Raw genomic sequence first — 20,316 nt, forward strand, 5'->3', positions numbered from 1 at the left:
CTTTCGATTACTGAAACGTTCGTATGTTAAATGCTATCTCAAATTTAGGTAAATTTAAAGTTGAAAAAACTGTAAGTGCATTTAAGATAAGTCTTAAACAAGGGTTTAATCAAACGTGTTTATAATTACGTGGGTATATACAACTTCTGCAGGTTTTTTTTAATATATAAATTAATTATTTCAAATGATTCTGTTTCTTTTCTAAAAATAACTTGTGTGGATTTTTTAATAAAATATCTATAGACTTCCGTAATCGTGTATTGTGCATTATAAAGAAAGGAAATGCATAGACCGTGAAAAGCTTTTGTGACATCATGGCAAACAAGTGCAATTGCGGTTTGCTGCAGCACGTCCCTGAGAGTGAGGCATACATATATTGTATTTGTCTTGAGGTATTGCCTGTTGAAGAATAGCACGGGCTATTCCATTTTACGGTGGGTAATTACGTCAAATTTATAATAAGTATTGAAAAACTGCATTTAATACAAACGATTTCCTGATTGCTGCCCTCTATATATTTTATTCCATGGATTTTTAACTGTATTTAAAGATACTATTTGCTGTATATTGTAGAAACCTACTGTGTTTTCTTTCACATTTTTACTTTGATAAATTACGGTGTATTTTTGTAGTATGATTTAAGGTTTTATTTCAATTGCCATATACAATTAATAAGAAATAACACAAGGTCAAAAGATGGCGATATAAATTCAAAATGATCAAGGGAATTTTCCATCGAGGGTATTAAAAAGAAAATACCCGGCACGGGTCATACTATACTGAATAATTTTTTAAAAGCATAACATGGCACAGGCGTACATGCATAGGCTATAAAAGTGTTTAAATTTCATATAAACATTATTTTGATGATTTGCATCTCTAAGTATGATTATTAAGAATGTCGTTTTTAATTCAAGTTTCATCTTACTCAATGACAGATTCATCGTTTTAACAATGCTCATTTTACTGCTCTAATTTTGTTCCAATATACCAAACCTAAAATTAAACATAAACAAAGTCCTAAGTTAAATATGCAATTTCTGTTATTTTTAGAGCGAGTTCGTTTTACGGTACTTATAAAGTATTTAATTGTTGTAATAACCAATTTAACGATGACCACCATATTTACCAACCTGAGAGATTTAAAATGCGGGACAGACTATTTTTGTAGGGGGTGAGGGCGTGATCGGACACGAAGTATTTACAGCCCCCCTCCCCCTAGTGGTGCTTGCGACGGAAACAAATTTAGTTCACTGGCACTATGGCCGGAAATATTACTATCGCACGTAAAATTCATGATGAATGGCACCTCTTGTATTGGTACGGTAAGCGATGCAAATATTTTAGATTGTATGTTACTCTTTTTTTGTTAATCTATAATTCAACGTTTTTCAGCATGCTGATTCTTGAAATTATTTTATTAATGAACATTTTTTGGAGTGCAAAAATTGAACTGATCCACCAACCAATAGCAAGAAAATTGGGTTTACCTTTCATAAACGCACACATGTCAAGTGTAATTATTGCGATCAACAAACGCATGGTTATAGGACCATCCTCGTCACGGCGAGCGACCACGGACACATTATTGTAAACTTTCCCCTGATATTACGTATTTTATTGATGTGTGGTGTAATAATATAAATAGGCCTACTCGTATAATGTTCTATACTTTTAAAATATACCAATTAATTTGAATGCATTTTCTTCTCAAATTGTGATAAAAAATGATAACGCATCGTATTTTAGGCCTACCTAGGTTTAAACGCGTATTTCCGATTAAAAAACAACGAACGATGCGAGACGGTTGGTAACTATGGACCACATAAATAATTTTAAGTAGCCCTACCATTTGTTTGTTGGAATTAATGGGATCGATTAATTACAAAACTATTGACTATTATGTAATGTCGTACCTTATACCGCCAAACCAAAAATTTGGTGCTGAGAGATTTTTTTGTCTTATCTTACACTTTGATAGCATGTGTTATTGGTGGTACAATTCAGAATAGAATAGGACAGGCGGCTTAGCGTTAAACCCGGCCGATGTAAAAATCGGATAAAGTTAATTTTCAGTCTAAATGTCGTCAAATTTAATAACACTTTGTAATAGGCCTATATATATATACAATAATTAACTAAAAATAAACTTATAAATTTGTAATTGTGTTCTGACCACTCTAAAGGTACTTTTTCACCGGTTGGTCTCTTCCCGTCACGCCGCTCCTTTTGTATATTCTTATTGATGATATAATTCTGCTTATGCCATATTTTTCTAATATATTTTTAAATGTGCCTGTAAAAATCCTAATAATAAATATGAACCTCTAACCACTGAAATTTTATAAAAGACTTACTTATACAGTGTTATTTAGGGTTAAAATTCAATTAGTAAACAATATGCATATACATACATAGTAGATTAATAAAATTTACAGCTTGCCCAGCTTGTTTAAATGGACCCGCACTCATGGTTACAAAATGGGGATTTGAATTGAATGCTATTTAACTAAAAAAACACGCTCTCATGGAAAAATCACAGAAATTGGATAACTGTACCTTTAAATTTATTTATAAATTGGTGTGGTGTCATTAAATAATGACATTCAAAATTTAGAAATAAAGAATCATTTGGACGATATAGCTAACTCCATAAGATTGTTTGTTAAACACATCTGTCCAGATGTACAATGTAATGGGCACTTCATACGTCTAATTATGCAACTTAATTGCATGGAGGATTTTGATGGTCTATTTAAGCAATTGAATGCTGTTTAATTAAAAAACTCGCTCTCAAGGAAAATCACAGAAATTACGTAACTGTACCTTTAAATTTATTTTTATTGAATGAAATTATTAGTGTTCATCACATGGAACTAAAGTAAACTCAAACAAGAAAAAATCAGGTATATTTAAGCAATTGAATGCTGTTTAATTAAAAAACTCGCTCTCAAGGAAAATCTCAGAAATTACGTAACTGTACCTTTAAATTTATTTTTATTGAATGAAATTATTAGTGTTCATCACATGGAATTAGTAAACTCAAACAAGAAAAAATCAGGTCTATTTAAGTAATTGAATTCTGTTTAATTAAAAAACTCGCTCTCAAGGAAAACCTCAGAAACTACGTAACTGTACCTTAAAATTTATTTTTATTGAATGAAATTATTAGTGTTTATCACATGGAACTAAAGTAAACTCAAACAAGAAAAAATCAGGTCTATTTAAGCAATTGAATGCTGTTTTATTAAACAGCATTCAATTACTCAAATAAGCTTGATTTTATTAGTGTTCATGACGTGGAACTAAAATAAACTGCTAAATTTTTCCTTGATAGTGTGTTATATTAATATTTATAATATGTGAATAAAATATACTGTACATAAATTGACCCGATTAAAAAATACTGTAGAGTAACAGACAAATATATAACATCTTGCACCTTGATATTTTATATCATTGCAAATTTGTTTTCAACAGATGCTGCAGTTTGTTAAGGAGCCAACAAGCTATGCAAGACAAAATAATTCAGCTACCATACACTCTAAAAAGAAACAAACAAATATCAAATGTCAACCAGGAACTAGATTGGGCACAAAAAAACAAAAGTATTATATCAGCCAAAGTTTCTCTTAATATCATATAAATAAAACTAAACATTCTTATTCACCAGTTTTTATTGTAGGACATTTTGATTATATAAATTCATTTACCTGAAAATGTATTTGAATTTCTTGGCTAAAATCACAAGCCCAGCATTATCGACTGCAAGTCCAATCAAGGTCAGGAAAGTGTTTTGGTACAGCTGATTTTTATTATCCTACGGTAAAAAGAAAAAAAAATCATAAAATTAAATATTCTATATAGAAGTATGCAACATGTATACAAATAACACACCTATACACTTGTTCTGACGAGTATGATATGAATATTATATACCATAATTAATTTTGTTTTTTTTAAAAATACAACACGACCAATAATTACTTCACAATCTAATTTATGCAATAGGTCTAATAGTAGGTAGTTATAACACTAATTAACAGTAAAAGAGATGCTACAGTGGTCACATTAATCTATGATATAAAAGGATATCTTTCAAGAAACAAGTTAAAATCAATTTTAATATTGTTAAACTTTTCATTTGTAACAACCAGTTAATCAATTAATATCACAGAGGATGCCGGTCATCAGTTTTGGAATAAACCTAATTACCTAAGTATTTTTACAGTTTTTTACATTAAATTGTAAAAATGTATAAATTAAAATGTACATGTATATTATTATTAATACATTTACTTCTTGACATTTTATAATATATCGTAAACTACTGCTACTACTAGGCCTACTTACTATCTAGGCTTACTACTACTGCTACACTCTTCTATTCTATAGCTAGTAGGGCTAGCCTACACTATAGTATAGGCGTAGCTAGGCCTCTAGGCCCCAACAAAGGCCTAGCTAGGCCCTAGGTAGTACTAGTAGGTTTAGCCTAGGCTCAACATTAATTAACCAGGCCTAGGCTAGGCTAGCCTACATAAGTTAAAAAATACCATGAATGAATTGAAAAGACAGCCTAGCCTAGGCCTAGACGATCCGCCTAGACTAGGTTTCTTCGACGTTAAGCCCTGCCCACCCAAACCTTCCTCTAGACCTAGGCTAGTAGGCCAGGCCCAGGGCTAGGCCTACATCATCACCCGTTCCTCAAAACACACGGCAGCAGTAACAACAATCTTTGCTGCTGTCGCGTTAAAATACAGTTATCAGATTTATATGACGGTTTTCGGGAGTTAGAAACACAAAAGTAACGCCACTTGACGCGAAATTACAGTGGAAAACAAACACCCACGAACAAATGGTACAGGCAATACCTCAAGGCAAATGCAATATATGTAGGGTATATCCTCAAGGACGTGCTGCAGCAAACTCCCTATCCTCTCTGCTGCTGCTGCCAGTTGAGTTTTGTAGCGCAGATGGCTATACTACCCTAGGATCGGAGGAGGAGGCGAGGCCTAGCCTACTCGCTAACTTCTCTCCGTCGGCGGTGAGGGCGCAATATTGATAAACAATAAACATCAAAGAAGTCGTTTATGGAGGGAGGAATGCAGTAATTGCAGGTAGATAGGAGGATACCGTAGGCAGGCCTAGGTATTTATAGTATAAAAACAAACAAAAAACACTGTTGGTGTTTCATTGATAGTAAATTAACACATTGAAAGAAGTACCAGATCCCGTTGTTTAACGAATTGTGCTTTTTGAACAATCAATATTTGACAAAATGATTGATTTGAAATGAATGATATGCGCAGCCTCAGTCTCAGGAGGCGGAGGAGGTACTAGGCCTACTACCAGATAGTACCAGGGAGGTACCTACCTCCCTGGTACTACAGTACAGTAGGTAGTAGTAGTAGCATGGAGCTATAAAATTTTATAGCTCCATGGTAGTAGTTTTAGTAGGCTAGTAGGCCTATCTAGGTCTAGGATATCCCGATAAAGAGGGTTTACGATGAAATCGGTCGCGTTTGAAATCAGTCGCGATAAAATCAACTTCCGGTATTTTGTATGGCGCGCCGCTAGAGCTATACTTTTGATGATATCGGTCGCGTTTGAAATCGGTCGCGTTTGAAATCGGTCGCGCTATTTTGTATGGATCGAGCGGGATGCATGCTAGAGCGGGATATACATTTTTCGTTTAATTTATATAGATTTAATTGATATCTTTTAGGAACTAGATTATTTATGTGGATATTTTTTACTTGGTTAATAAATATTTATTATCAATCATTACATTAATTTTTTTGTTTGTATTTCACAGGTCTCGGAGAAGGACTGTGTCTTTTCAAAATGGCCATTTCTAAACACGTTTAAATATAATATTATATTAGGCATAATGTTATATTAGGCATGTAATAATTTGCCTCTATTTATATGTGCTGTAATTAATATATTATATAGAGAATATACATCTGTCGTATCTTTTATTATGCAAACAATTACGTAAAAGAGAACAATTTATTTAAAAACAATAATTTTTAAAATATAGCCCGTAAAGCCAGCGTATCCATTTTTATACTTATGCATACTGTGGCAGATTATATCATATCCATGTCGTTAACAACATACTATTCGATCACCTTATTTTTATTTCTATTTTATTTCTATCCGTTATGTAGGATAATATTAAGTGTATAATGATTATTGTTGAGGCAAATCACGTGTATATTTTTATTTCTAATGTTTAAAATAGTTTTTAGTAAAATGATCATTATATGCGGATGGTTAAAAGGCGAGTTACTAAAATAAACCCCGAATAAGCCATATCTACGATCGTGCAGCTGTTAACAATACATTATTTTGCTGATGGGGTTTCCCCTTTTTAAAAAACACGCACTTGTTAGTGTGTCAAATCATGGACAAAACACGTACAATCGTTGTCCATGGCGAGGTAAAGATGACGTCTATTACTAATAACCATACGTTTGAAACGTCTATAGGCGCGCCTCCGCACATGTTTTTGTGAAACGATCCAATGAGGTATAGATGCTCGACGCGATTATGAGATCATGTTTATTCATTCATTCATTCTTTATTTAGCCTTTAAAATCGAAATACATTTAAAACATAGGTAACAAAATCAAGACACGTGGAAATCTAAGGAAGCAAGGATAAGCAAAAGCAATTAAAATCTCTGTAGCTCAGGCTTGCTTATCCATAATAATTCCGAATAAAGCACTGTTTCTATAATTTGACAGTATGATTTATATATAATTTACGTATAGGCCTATACGTCGGCGATACTATAGATTTTAATTTGAATATCTTTTATTTCTTCATTTATAATAATCATTTAATGTAAATAATTAAGTAAGTGCAACTCAGTGTCTCACATTCATACGCCGTTCGTAAATCTAAATGTTTAAATATCAGTGCAGATTACCCCTTTGAGAATCGTGTCCACCTTTATTATCCATACATTATTATTCTCACATCTATCATCATTGTACATCATAGTATATGATGTACAATGATTATTATATGCCTAATATAACATTATGCCTATTATAACATTATGCCTAATATATTTAAACGTGTTTAGAAATGGCCATTTTGAAAAGACACAGTCCTTCTCCGAGACCTGTGAAATACAAAAAAAAAAATTAATTTAATGATTCATATAAATAAATATTTATTATTATTAACCAAATAAAAAATGTCCACATAAATAATCTAGTTCCTAAAAAATATCAATTAAATCTATATAAACGAAAAATGTATATCCCGCTCTAGCATGCATCCCGCTCAATCCATACAAAATAGCGCGACCGATTTCAAACGCGACAGATATCATCAAAGGTATAGCTCTAGCGGCGCGCCATACAAAATACCGGAAGTTGATTTTATCGCGACCGATTTCAAACGCGACCGATTTCAAGCGCGACCGATTTCATCTGACACCATATCGAGTACCTGCACTTTTTTGCATATAATAGCTTGTGACGTGTTGGCAGGGGTGTGGCAAGTATGGTGCCAGTGTGGTAAACCAGCTGTGCAATTTCAGTATTATATTACTAACTAATATCATGGAGCTATAAAATTATAGCCCCATGATATTATTAATAGAAAGTAGTAGTAGTGGCCTAGTCTTAGACGTCTTAATAGCACTCGCTCGGAAAGAACACCGAATCAAACGTTTAATATGCTATTTTCAACTAATTTACTATAAAATGATTATTTTTATTTTATTTATCAGGTTCAACCATGCATCTTAGGGTTTATTTACAATAAAATTTATCGTTTGCAAGCATGTACCGGTCACTTCGGTATCAAGTTGTCTGTTCCATGCAAAGTTGTCACTATAGCAACAGAACATCCTCTTCTTGGATAACAGAAAATGTTTTCTCGTCAAACAACAAAGAAAGAGCAATAGAGATTATGGACCAAGTACATCCTCTAAGAAGAATGTTGAAAGGGTTGAAATTAAATGCAGCCGTTTGTATCCCAATGTGTACAGTGAATAATCAACCATCCATCTTATTCACTCTAAGGTCAACAGAGCTTAGATCTCATAGAGGTCAAGTTAGGTAGGTCAATCGACGCTACTGCACCGAGATTGTCTTTAGGGTTAGTCCAGGACACGGCAACGCTTATGCTCTTGTCAATTGTGACCCACACGACCCGCGTCATGGGTGCGTCATTACATATAATTATTGACACTGGGGTGCATCAAAAAACCAGTAGATGGTACGTCACATCAATGAACAATGGTGTGTCAATGTCCATCACTTTACCACCCACCATATCATAAACAACATGGTAACAGTGCATCAAAATGGGTGCTTCACGGTCACCTAAAGGTAAGTCACATTTTTGACGCAGGGGTGTATCATTGTATTCATAAGGTATGACGCACATACGGACAAATGACGCACGGGGGTCGTATAGTGGGTCATACAATTGACAAGTGCATTATCATTAGTTGAACCATGGACTTCTAATTTATAGGTCCATGGTTAAACCTACCCTTAAGATATTCTCGCCTCTAGCTGTGCATTAGCGCAAGTAAACCTGAACGTGACCATTTTATCTAATTAAAATGTCATCATCCTGATGCAATCATACAATCAAGAACTAAATCCACTCAATATATCAATAATTATTTTCTGTTCTCTTTTGTGTTTTCAGTTTTCCAGGAGGTAAATGGCAGGAAGGTGATGCTGACATCGTTTCAACTGGTCTGAGAGAAATGCACGAGGAGATCGACATCCTGCCAAGCTCTGTGGAAGTCTGGGGAAAGCTAAACCCTATTCCAGACTATGTATGTACTTTTGATGTTATATTACTAACACACAACATCCTAAAGGCCCTGTAACAGAAAACAATGGCTAGCTTTCACACTCTAAAATTTATTATACCAACAGACCAAGACAATTTCAGTAACTCCAGTTTTATGTAACATAGGAAAAATTGAATTGGATCAAGTAAAATTTATTCAATCAGAGGTGAGTGAGGGTAAAAACAAATCGGATAACAGCATTTGCTAATTATGAAACATTCCACCAATCAAATAACAGTATTTTCTGTTATGAAACATTCCACCAATCAAATAACTGTGTTTTCTGTTATGAAACATTCCACAAATCAAATAACAGCATTTTTTAAAAAATAATACATTCCACCAATCAAAATCAGTGTTTTCTATATGGAACCTTCCACCAATCAAATAACAGGGTTTTCTGTTATGAAATATCCTAACAGACAAATAACAGTGTTCTGTTTTGAAACATCCCACCAATCAAAATACAGAATCTTTTGTTATAAAACATCCCACCAATCAAAATACAGAATCTTTTGTTATAAAACATCCCACCAATCAAAATACAGAATCTTTTGTTATAAAACATCCCACCAATCAAAATACAGAATCTTTTGTTATAAAACATCCCACCAATCAAAAGCAGTGTTTTCTGCTATGGAACTTTTCACCAATCAAATTCTTTGTACTTTTTTTTATATACAGGTTACAAGTATATTCAGCATCCCCATCGCTGTCCTTTCAGACCCACTGTTCACCCGTTATACCCGTTTTCGGGAACCTGCAACACCTAGTCGAGCAAGCTTTACATACACTATGCCGGTATTTCTAGGAGGTGCGCACAAAGTTTGGGGTTTGTCAGCAATAGCGACGGACGAATGCTTGAAAGTGCTTTTACGGGAAATGTACACTCCAACTGTTAAACAGGTGTTGGATATCAAAGCTAGTTCTACCGATTCAACAAAGCAGCCTGTCTCAAGAAGTTGATGTTGGCCTTTAATTTAATTATTCAATTACCGATAAAATATATGGTAGATACGCAAGAGAAAAAAAAGATTAATAAAAATCAATAATATGGGTGCTTTTTTTAAAATGTTGAGTATTACTTTTACCATAAATTCTGTAACAGCATAACCATATTGGACAGGGAGGCGTTCTGCAGCAAATGTCTTAAAACTTAAATTGATAATATGCAATATTATATTAAATCAATTTTAACATAATTTTATATTTATTTTAGTGGAATAAATGACATAAACTATTAATTTGTTACCTTTTGTTTTTTCCTACTAAAATATCACAAAAAAGCTAGACACACCTAGTAAAGTGGATAACTAAGTATGGCAAGCCAAGTCCGCTTAATACTTAAGGCCAAAATCAAATTGTTTAATGTATTCTGAAAACTTTCCCCAGGTAACAGAGTTTTGTCAGAGGAGGGGTTGTGGGTCGGTACTTATTTCTGTTTATAATTAATGAACAAGCAAGCAAACTTTGGTTTGTAAGCTAGTCTAGGTTATAAATATTTTGGCACACATGGCGTTTCATATCAAAACACGTCCTGAGGGGTGGCCTAACATAATATAAGACTTGTGGCAGTCTACAGATAAGTCAGAGATCGGCAAAACTTCAATTGACATATGCAATAACAATCAGTAGATTTGATTACCTCTGCACATGGAGGAGATCTGGAAACTTCAAACCAGGCACTTCTATTTAAGTATTTACAGTAAAATCTCTAAAGGTCACCGATTCTACAACTATATTTACTTTCCCACATAAAGCTCCGAACTAACAATCATAAACTCAAAGAATAAAATGTCTGCCCTTTTTTAATTGCAGTAATCAGTATTGCCCTTATAAGTGACGTAAGTTTCCTTATATTTTGCATAGGTAATCCAGTGTAATTGCAAGGTTTGCCACCCCGATTTAGGGAAGCATTTCCTCGACAACACTGAGGAAAGGTACAGTACCATAAGGATGGAGAAAGCACCTTAACAAAGAAACATCTCAAAATAGATAAAAACAACCATTTGTTTCCTTGCAGTTATTTATTTGTAACTTATTTCTCCATTCTTTAAGTATAATAATAGCACGCTATTTTTTATTCAGGTTGTATTAAAAACACGCCAACATTTTTGACAATAGAACAGCTAAAGTATTGACTTCTGAACAGTGTATAACTTAGCCTTCTCTTGCCCAATAAAATATACTTTATACATTTTCTCACATTATTATTAGTATCATGAATCCCTGTGCCCTACACACACGATGTACATGATGGACTCATAATAAATACTTTTGGTTTTCTATCTAGTAACATATTAAATTTACAACTCTATCTCAAATAAAACATTTGCAAATTGTGTTGAAACAAGTGTTATTTAAAAAAAATGTTTTATGGCATTTTTTTATTAACCTTTTATTGAAAGGTGCTCAAGTTATTTTAAATATTATAACACTTTTTTTTCATATTTTTACAGTTATTTATTCTATTTTAGAATTCTAAAACGTTGCATTTTTCAAACTGTAAAAAAATACTTTGGATTTATTAGAATGGGGTCAGTTAAAGTCAGTTAACTGAATGAAATATCCCAAACCTCAATTCGTGGATTTCATTACGTTGGGTATTTTGAGACATTCGTGACTAAATTAGTGTTTGAAAGTTATACATAGCCATGAATACATTCAATAGCTTTTGGTGCAACTTAAGTATAAATCTGGTTTGTTTTACCCGTCTACCAATTTTCACTATTAAATCTACTGTATCTGTATCTGTTTGTTACTTCCAATTTGTTGCCGAAATTTTAACAAAATAATTTACTCAAATTCTAGATTGAGGAAATAAATAACGAGTTAAGATTGTTGTAAAAAATGAATCGTAATTTTTTTTTTATTCTTTCCATTGAAATATTCAATTCATCAAAGTTTCAAATTACAATAGAATCATTTTTATATAAAATTTTACTTTTAATAAACTCAGCCCATTTAATTCCTAATGTTATAGTATACAATTGTTTTATTTAAATTAAATATGAGTGTTTAAATAAATAATGTAACTGATTTTTATTATGAATATTTAAAATGTACTCAATTATTTTTACATTCCAACATATTAAAAATTGTATATATATTTATAATATACATTTTTTTATTAGTAATTACAATATTATGATGAAATTTATTTGTTTAAAATAAATGTATTCGTTGTTTTTTCCTTTTTTAACCTAATTTGAACATAAATATATGTTTATTGAAAGACATTATCTACTACTACTACCAATAAAATAATTAAGTATATTTTAGGGGAATTATAAAACTTATTTTTTTTAAACACTTATTACTATCTTGTTTCCTGTTGATCTAATAAAAATGTCATGATATATATCAATCATTAAGGTATTTATTTGTGTTGACAAGACTACAACGAATTTGCCTTAGTGGTAAAAAAGGTGTCGTGATCATTTTCACCCATGCTTTCTCCTAATTACTTTGCATTTTTCATTTCATGTTTTCAAATGTATAGTGACTTGTCGATAAGTGTGTCACATTTATTAAACATGTTGTTAGGCCCGACAAGGCAGTAAATAATGGTGCTGAAAAATTACGTGAAATTTAATCAAGATTTAACGTATTGATTTCTGTAAAAGAGATATATCATATCCTACTTAGCGAAAGCAAATAATTTTAAAGAACTATTTTGTATATTTAGTAATATTTTTTATAATTTATTTATACATTTTTTGTGGTTATTTTAAGACTCATTTTTCATACCATGTGTTTATTGCTATTTATTAACAAATATTTTGGGTTTTTTTAATTTGGGTGTAGATGGTAAATGACCTAGTTAATGGTAATAAGCTTTGGGCAGAGCTAATGGTACATATACTGTTTTGCGCATTGATACGGGACATTGATATTGGTTACTTGTAAACTTAACTGAACAGGATTAGAATTTGAAGCAAAGTAGTGTTAATGTAAATGCATGTCGCATTGCTTTAAAAAAAAATGCCCAAATGGTGATGTCCCTAATCGGTTCCCAGAGGTTTCTTCCCAATGCCTATCTTTGTCATTTGCCTCGACCTGATTTACTCTTACTCTTTTCGTATGGAATTTTCCCCCATGGAGAATGTGTGTTGGGAATCGCATGTTCTCATTATAACTTGATTACAAGGAACCGACCTACTTCTGTTACCATGCAAGCTGGACTACCAAGCCTATATTTGTTTCTGAGTCATCCAAATAGAGGGGGCACTCCATAAATTTCAGATGTTCCAAGTTATTGCATGTGTCTATTTTTTTTCACTCACTATTTATTAAGTACAGTAGCTTTATGTTTAATACACCACCTAATTAGTATATGTAGTTACTTATGTTAGTCACTTATGTTATTATATATAAAGCAGATGGGAACGCCATGTATAGATTGTAATATATTATTTATGATATTTGTAGCATTTCGTAATGAGAGTATAATGTTCACACTAAAATGATAGTACTATGGTGTGAAATTGAATATACAAACAATATATTTAAATTTTCTTTAACTTATTTTGTAAAAAAAGGTCTTGCTAATTTTTAGTTGTATCTTCAGGGAGATACATTATCTATTGAGGATATAGGATAATTGGAACAAGGAATGGTTGAATATCAGTCACACAGGAATAATACATTGAATGTATTACCAGACTATGTTGTTACATGCCACTTATGAATGCAATTTCATGTTTGTTTTGGGGTATAGTACATTATTGCATTGGCTTTTCATGTGATAATATTGATCGTAATAAACATGTTTTATCGTTTTAATTCTTAATTAAAGTTAAATGAACCACCATTTTGTTTTATTATACCCACTATTTATAATCACAAATTATTGATTACTAATCACAAAAGAATATAACTATTAAAGAAATTAATATTTTTTTTAATGCACACCAATTTTTCCATTTTTTCTAAAACAGTAATAAAACTTAATGAAATGTGACCAAATCTATAAATTCTCATCCGTCAACAAAAGTGAATAATTGGTATGCAAATTAAGCAACCTAAAGCAATCATGTAAAATGCAAAAAAAAAACGTAATTTAAATACAAAAATATTATTTTAATAGTGTTTTATGAGAATTTCTCAATTATTTATTATTATACTGTAAACTACTTGCCAAATTTGTTTAGTGTCTGTAGACGTCGCTATATATTGTGACTAAACATATTTGTATAAATATTTTTGTTGTATTTAGCCTACAAATAATTCCTATAGTCTTCCCTTTTATGGTAGGCATAGGATGATGAATGGATATGGTAGCATCAATCACAATGCTAAATAAGAAAAAATGTTAAAATTATGTTCACTTTCTTTTTTGTTAAAAAAATATTTATCAAAGAATATTGAATACCAAATGGTTAGCTTGTGTAGATGGTAACAACAGTGATTCTGTATGTAGGGATGTTTATACGTGTATTAAATTTGTCATATAAAAGTAGTGTAGCTATATTAGTATCATTCCACTAAACAAATCAGGTATATGGAAGACATATTACCTTATATGGAACTTTTGTTTAATTATTTACTTTTTAAAGTATCATGTTCTGTACAAACATTTTAAAGCATGTTTTAGTCACATGATATACTAAGAGCACTGAAAGAAGTATCTGTTAAATGTAATAGTGCCCTCTAGTGTTCAGATTAATAAAAGCTACATGCTACAGTAGAACTCTTTTTTTTTCTCTGTTTTGTTCGTCTATATTTTTGAACTTTTGATTGTACTCAAGATTGTATGATCATAAAGGCTGGTATTCATGAAAGGGGACTAACTTTAGTCCTGGACTATCTCTGGATTTAGTCCTGGACTATTTTGAAATGGTATTCATGAAAGGGGACTATCTTTAGTCCTGGACCAAACCTAATTCATTAATTGTGTTTAAAAAAACCGTCAAACTGTTGAGTAAGTGACTTTTTTTTCTTTAGGTTATAATTACTGTATACTACGCAAAGGGACATTAGTTTAAAAATATATATATTATTATTATTTTTCGAGGGAACGCAATAGTATTTCGAAATATTATTTCATTCCCTCGAAATCATATTGTTCCCTCGAAATATTATTTCGTTCCCTCGCAATAATATTAGCCCTTGATCTGACGCGTCATAGTACTAATCTTACACCAATTCATGTGTATACTATCACCTGACTTAGAAAATGTATTGCTAGTATAAAGATTATAGACTGTAGCATAATGATATTCAATATTATTTAAACATTTATATAGCGTCAATTATCAACTGTGCAATGTATTCTGCATTGATAAATAAATGATTCTTTATATTATTTTAAATGCATAAAAATTGAGTGAACGTTTGACAAAAGGTGGGAGTTCGTTCCAAAGAGAAGATGCAACAAAGAAAAAGTCTTATTGTGAAAACAGGGAACAGATAGGCCTAGTAATAATTTGTCAGAGGGAACGAAGGAAGGCGTCGAGATATAAATATTGAGGAACAAATTGTGGTGATATAATACAGAGACAAAAATAATATTTCGAGTGAACGAAATAATATTTCGAAGGAACGATATTATTTCGAGTGAACGAAATACTATTTAGAGGGAACGAAATAAAATTTCGAAGGAACGAAATGGATTCGAGGGAATGAAATAAGACTTCGTTCTCTAGAAATAATATACATTTTTTTCAACTAATGTCCCTTTACAGGCTCCGTAGGCGCAGTAGGGTAGTCTTGTCTGCGCCAGCCTAGTACTAAGTATAGGCCCGTGCCAGCATAGTACTAGGCCTAAGTAGTTTAGGCAAATTTAACTTGTGAATTGATACAAATTATATATTTATAAAATTTTATTTTGGCTAGACCTGTGTAATGATTGTTACTAGGGCCTAGGCCTAGTATGCCTATTTAAAAATACATGTATGTTTTTGTTCCCTTATTAATTATTTTCTTTTGGTATCGTATTCAGTATCACAATAATGGATAGTAGCAGTGAAGATGAAATTATTGTAAGCTTGATTTTAAACAGAAGAAGAAAGAAACGTACAAAGAGATCTGTTTGGATCAACGAAATTAACAAAAAAAGAGCAAACATGGGCCAGTATATGTGTCTTATAAATAATGATTTGCAATCTATGGAAGACGAATATTACAAATATTACAGAATGACAGAGGAACAGTTTGAAACCATTTTAGACCTAATCAATGCCGACATAAAAAAACAAGACACTCGTTTTAGAAAAGCAATTACACCCAGAGAACGTCTATCAGTTTGTTTAAGGTAAAACAAATAACCAAGTTTTATTTAATTAACCGACAATTACTAACAATAATGAGAATGAAGAAAATATTAGTTTTTACTGGAATGCTATCCATATATACAACCATTGCATAAATTGATCATTGGATATAATAATAATTATCTTATTATTTATCTTTCTGTACAGGTTTTTGGCTACAGGCGACTCATATGGATCATTTCATTATAACTATAGAATGGGCGTATCAACTGTCTCTATGATAGTGGTGGAAGTGTGCATAGCCATCTGGAATAGACTCAGTGGGATATATATGGCAATACCATCATCATCTGACGATTGGGAGCGTTTGGCTAGGGACTTCTACATACGATGGAACTACCCTAATGCATTGGGCGCAATTGATGGAAAGCATGTTCATGTTACAGCTCCTAACAACAGCGGGTCTCAATATTTCTGTTACAAGGGCCATTTTTCCATCGTACTTTTGGCATTGGTAGATGCTGATTATTGCTTTACATATATTGATGTAGGCAATTTTGGATCAGCGAGTGATGGAGGGATATACTCTAGAAGCTCCTTGGCAGAGGAAATCGATAATGGCAGAATTCAATTTCAAGGGCCCACATCTTTACCGGATGCTCCTGAATTGGGTGCAATGCCACATGTAATACTCGGAGACGAGGCATTCCCATTGAAGTCAAACATGATGAGGCCCTTTCCCGGTAAGCACTTAACCGACGAAAAGAGAATTTACAATTACAGGCATTCTCGAGGAAGAAGAATATCAGAAAATGCTTTTGGTCAACTGTGTGCACGATTCAGGATTTTTTTCCGCGTCATCAATTTGTCTCCAAATAACGTTGATCATGTTATAAAGGCAACATGTGTCCTTCACAATTTCATAAAGAAGACAAGCCCCAGTGGGATGCCTACTTGTAACTCCCACATTGAAAGCACACAATCAATTTTAGACAATTGTGAAGGAATCTCCAATTTGGATAAATTAGGTTACCGTGGGTCACAAGACGCAATAGAAGTACGCAACAAGTTTGCAAAGTATTTTAGTTCTGAGGCAGGCAAGGTTTCTTGGCAAAACAAGCATTGTTTTGGAAATTAGAGTTGGTGTTTAGCACCTGTTTGGTCTTTCCGTGCCTCCTTTTATAATTGTTTTTGTCTTCTTTGTTATGTATATGGCAGAAATTGAATAACTAAAATAAATAAATAAAAATAAAACTCAATGATAAAATAGAAAACCATCTAAGAATGTAAAATTGAACTGTACAATTTTTATTGCAAGTGAAAAGATGCAGTAAAGTTGCATATAAAAACACTTGATTCTCAAATAAAGAAATACACAGAATACATTACAAAGAACTGGATCAACAGTGTGTAGTTGCTTGCTTATTTATGAATTGATTAAACTGACTGATAATACAGTATTATATAGATGCATGTAGACAGTAATCTGTAAAATCTTGTTCAATAAATAGTGAATTTTCTTGCTGTTAACCTAGGCCACCAGTATTATAATAATTCACTGTCAAAATAATCAAAACATTATTTCTGGTATTTACAATGAGTCCCATTTGACTGTCAATCTAGACCGATATTATAATACTGTAATTCGCTGTCAGATAATCATTGAATTATTATCAAAACAGTCCATATCTTGTTTAGATCTAATGTAAGGTCACAAACTATATGGTTCTATTGTGATAACTTTTTTCATCTTTGAATGGTTAAAAATGTGAAAAATAAGTAGATTCTAATCATTTTAGCGGCCTGCTATAAATCCTAACATGCATTGCATTGCATATAAAGATACCATGGAACCACGTCAGGTCAAGTTCAATATTGAATATCGAAACGTGGCAGGCAATAGGCGCTTGACCTTTGACAAGATCGTCTAAAATTTATAATTTAAATCTACGATACTTAGTATTGTATATTCAGGAATAGCCGCTCCATAGTCTCTTTGCTTTTCTTCCTTATATCTTATTCTTATTAACTCAAAATTATTTTTACTAACAAACATTACTATTTGTATGCCTAGTGTGTAATTCACCTAATTTCAATCGATCATGAAGGCTACAATAAATGGAATAATCGTAACTTTCCCCCCATTTGTATTACGGATTCTGGCTTATTCTTCTGACTGTGCCAATTCCATCTCTATTGATGAAATTAATGAAAAAATTTTGGTTTTAACTTCGATTTGCCGTTTTATTGGAAAATGTTTAACACAATGATACTGAGATAAAAAAAAGGTTTTTAGACTGTCCTCATTAGTTTCTTCATTCCTCTTTTTTTCTTTTCTTTCCAAGTATTCTATCAGCCAATCATCATCACCCCCCTTTCTTTTTTTCCCCTTATTTGCAGTTTCTGAAAAATTGTAAAAGAAGAATAAAAATGTATATACAGTCAATTTTATTCAATTGACTTGGCTATAATGCCAACTGTTATTTTGTTGATATCTCATTATTCCTTATACTTCATACTGCTGGTAATTTCAATAAAAAATTATTGGGTGTTTTTTATTCATTTAATTTTACCTGACTTGTCTGTACCCTTTTCATCACATTCTACACCATACAGTTCATAATCATCATTCTCTGGATATAATTCTTTATTGGTGTTCTGAATTGCAGTAGTAGATGGAGAAGTAGTTATTGTACTTAAGTTACTGTAGGTCCTGAATTTGATACAAAAAATAAAATATCAGCATTTATTTCATAAACAAGAATTGTTATAATTTAAATTAGCCCAATAAGGTTTTCAGTTTGAGAATCACACAATTTTTATTCCTTAGTTAATTTTTTTAGTTACATTTTATTTAAAAGCAACAGAACTTACTTTCTTGGTTGCATATGTGGCAACAAAAACTGCATTTGCCTTGCCCATTTGTATGGCCTAAACATCATGGCACCCGCTCCACTTCTCTTTGCCTTTCTTTCTTTCTCTATATTCTTTCTTAGGGAATCCCTCATGTGATTAAATTTGGCCTTAACTTGATCACCTATAATATATTAGTATATAAATATACAATGTACAAATAAAACAAACTAGGTCTAGGCCCCTTTATACTCTACTCACTCTATCTAGGCCTAACTCTAGTAGGGTGCATATTATTTACATTACATTTGTTAATTCCTAGACTATTTATTATTATTTATTAAGAGAAGGCCTCTTTAGGCCTATTTATTATTATTAGCATCCCATTACTAGCAGGCCATTCGGCCTAGCCTATAGCTGCACCTACCTCTAGGCCTAGCCTAGTACAGTAGTAGGCCTAGTATTAGGCCTAGGCTAGGCCTAGTAGTTAGTAGGCCTGGTCCTAGTAGTAGTAGTAGGCCTACATACCTCCTAGGCCTAGCTAGTTAGGCACGTAATCCTACTAGCCTAGACATAGCATAACCATAGCTAGGCCTAAGTAAGGCCTAAAACTAGGTAGGCTGACTACTATTACTCCGACCCTGGGGGGCCTAGTAGGCAAGCCCTAGCTAGGAAGTACTAGCTAGGTCTAGAGGGGGGCGGCCTAGTTTAGTTAGGCCTAGCCTTTAGTAGCTAGTTTTTAGGCCTCAATGAATGCCTACTTACATAGCTATAATATAATTATAATAGGCCCTCTACTAGCTAGGAGTAGGCCTCTATACTAGTACTAGGCCTAGGGCCTAGCCTAGTTAGACCCTAGCTAGCTAGGCGTAGCCTACTAGCTAGGCTAGGCCTAGCTAGTAGATAGTAGCCTAGCCTAGGCCTAGGCCGCGCCTAGGCTAGGCCCGACCGCGCCAGGATATGCGCGCCCTAGAGAGAGACCGGCCAGGAGCGCCCATCATAACTAAAAAGGTAATAATATTGAATAGACCTAGGCTAGGCTAGGCCTATCTAGCCTAGCCTAGGCTAGGCCTATATGCCTAGCCTAGCTAGGCCTAGCCTAGGCCTAGGCCTACTTACTACTACTACTAGCCTATTCCCTACATACCCGTCAGCTCTAACATTTCTCCGATCTGCCTATAAATAACACTTCTTTTGAAGTCGTTTTTGTATTCTGCATGGCTTTTATCAAACAGAATTGAGTTTTCTGAAATTAAAAGTAACATTCGTTCAACCACATCATCACCGCTCTTGTCAGACGACATGATGATTTATGGCCACCAAAAACTTTTTTTGCCAACACAGAGCGTCGACGTCATTGATGACAAATAAATACCTGCCTTGTGATTGGTCATAATGAACAGGTTTTCATCCGGC

General features: G+C 32.9%; 1 protein-coding gene and 1 long non-coding RNA gene across 9 annotated transcripts in view; one reads left to right on the forward strand and one right to left on the reverse strand.

Annotated features, from left to right (window-relative positions):
* The window catches only part of LOC144834767 (mitochondrial coenzyme A diphosphatase NUDT8-like), a 43,408-nt gene extending 33,209 nt beyond the window's left edge, over positions 1–10,199 (forward strand). For 2 of the 7 annotated variants that reach the window (XM_078689690.1, XM_078689693.1), the window contains 4 exons: positions 7,751–8,081; positions 8,683–8,815; positions 8,919–8,999; positions 9,518–10,199. In XM_078689690.1, the coding sequence (XP_078545816.1) occupies positions 7,804–8,081; positions 8,683–8,815; positions 8,919–8,999; positions 9,518–9,799 (774 nt within the window). In that variant the 5' untranslated portion in view covers positions 7,751–7,803 and the 3' untranslated portion in view covers positions 9,800–10,199. Of the gene's footprint in view, positions 1–5,010; positions 5,149–5,213; positions 5,334–5,372; positions 5,395–7,750; positions 8,082–8,682; positions 8,816–8,918; positions 9,000–9,517 lie in introns of those variants that run through there. The other 5 variants (XM_078689691.1, XM_078689689.1, XM_078689692.1 and 2 more) reach the window with 5 other exon arrangements.
* On the reverse strand, positions 2,903–4,739 carry LOC144836269 (uncharacterized). Of its 2 annotated transcripts, none has more exons than XR_013611158.1 (3): positions 4,554–4,739; positions 3,671–3,820; positions 2,903–3,544 (listed from the first exon to the last, which is right to left on the reverse strand). It is a non-coding gene; the product is annotated as an uncharacterized LOC144836269 (long non-coding RNA). The 2 variants fall into 2 exon arrangements; XR_013611157.1 differs by having other exon boundaries at positions 3,714–3,820; positions 4,554–4,736.
* Positions 10,200–20,316: the final 10,117 nt, after the last annotated feature.

This window comes from Antedon bifida, chromosome 2, assembly GCF_963402885.1.
Source record: "Antedon bifida chromosome 2, ecAntBifi1.1, whole genome shotgun sequence".
NCBI lineage: Eukaryota > Metazoa > Echinodermata > Crinoidea > Comatulida > Antedonidae > Antedon > Antedon bifida.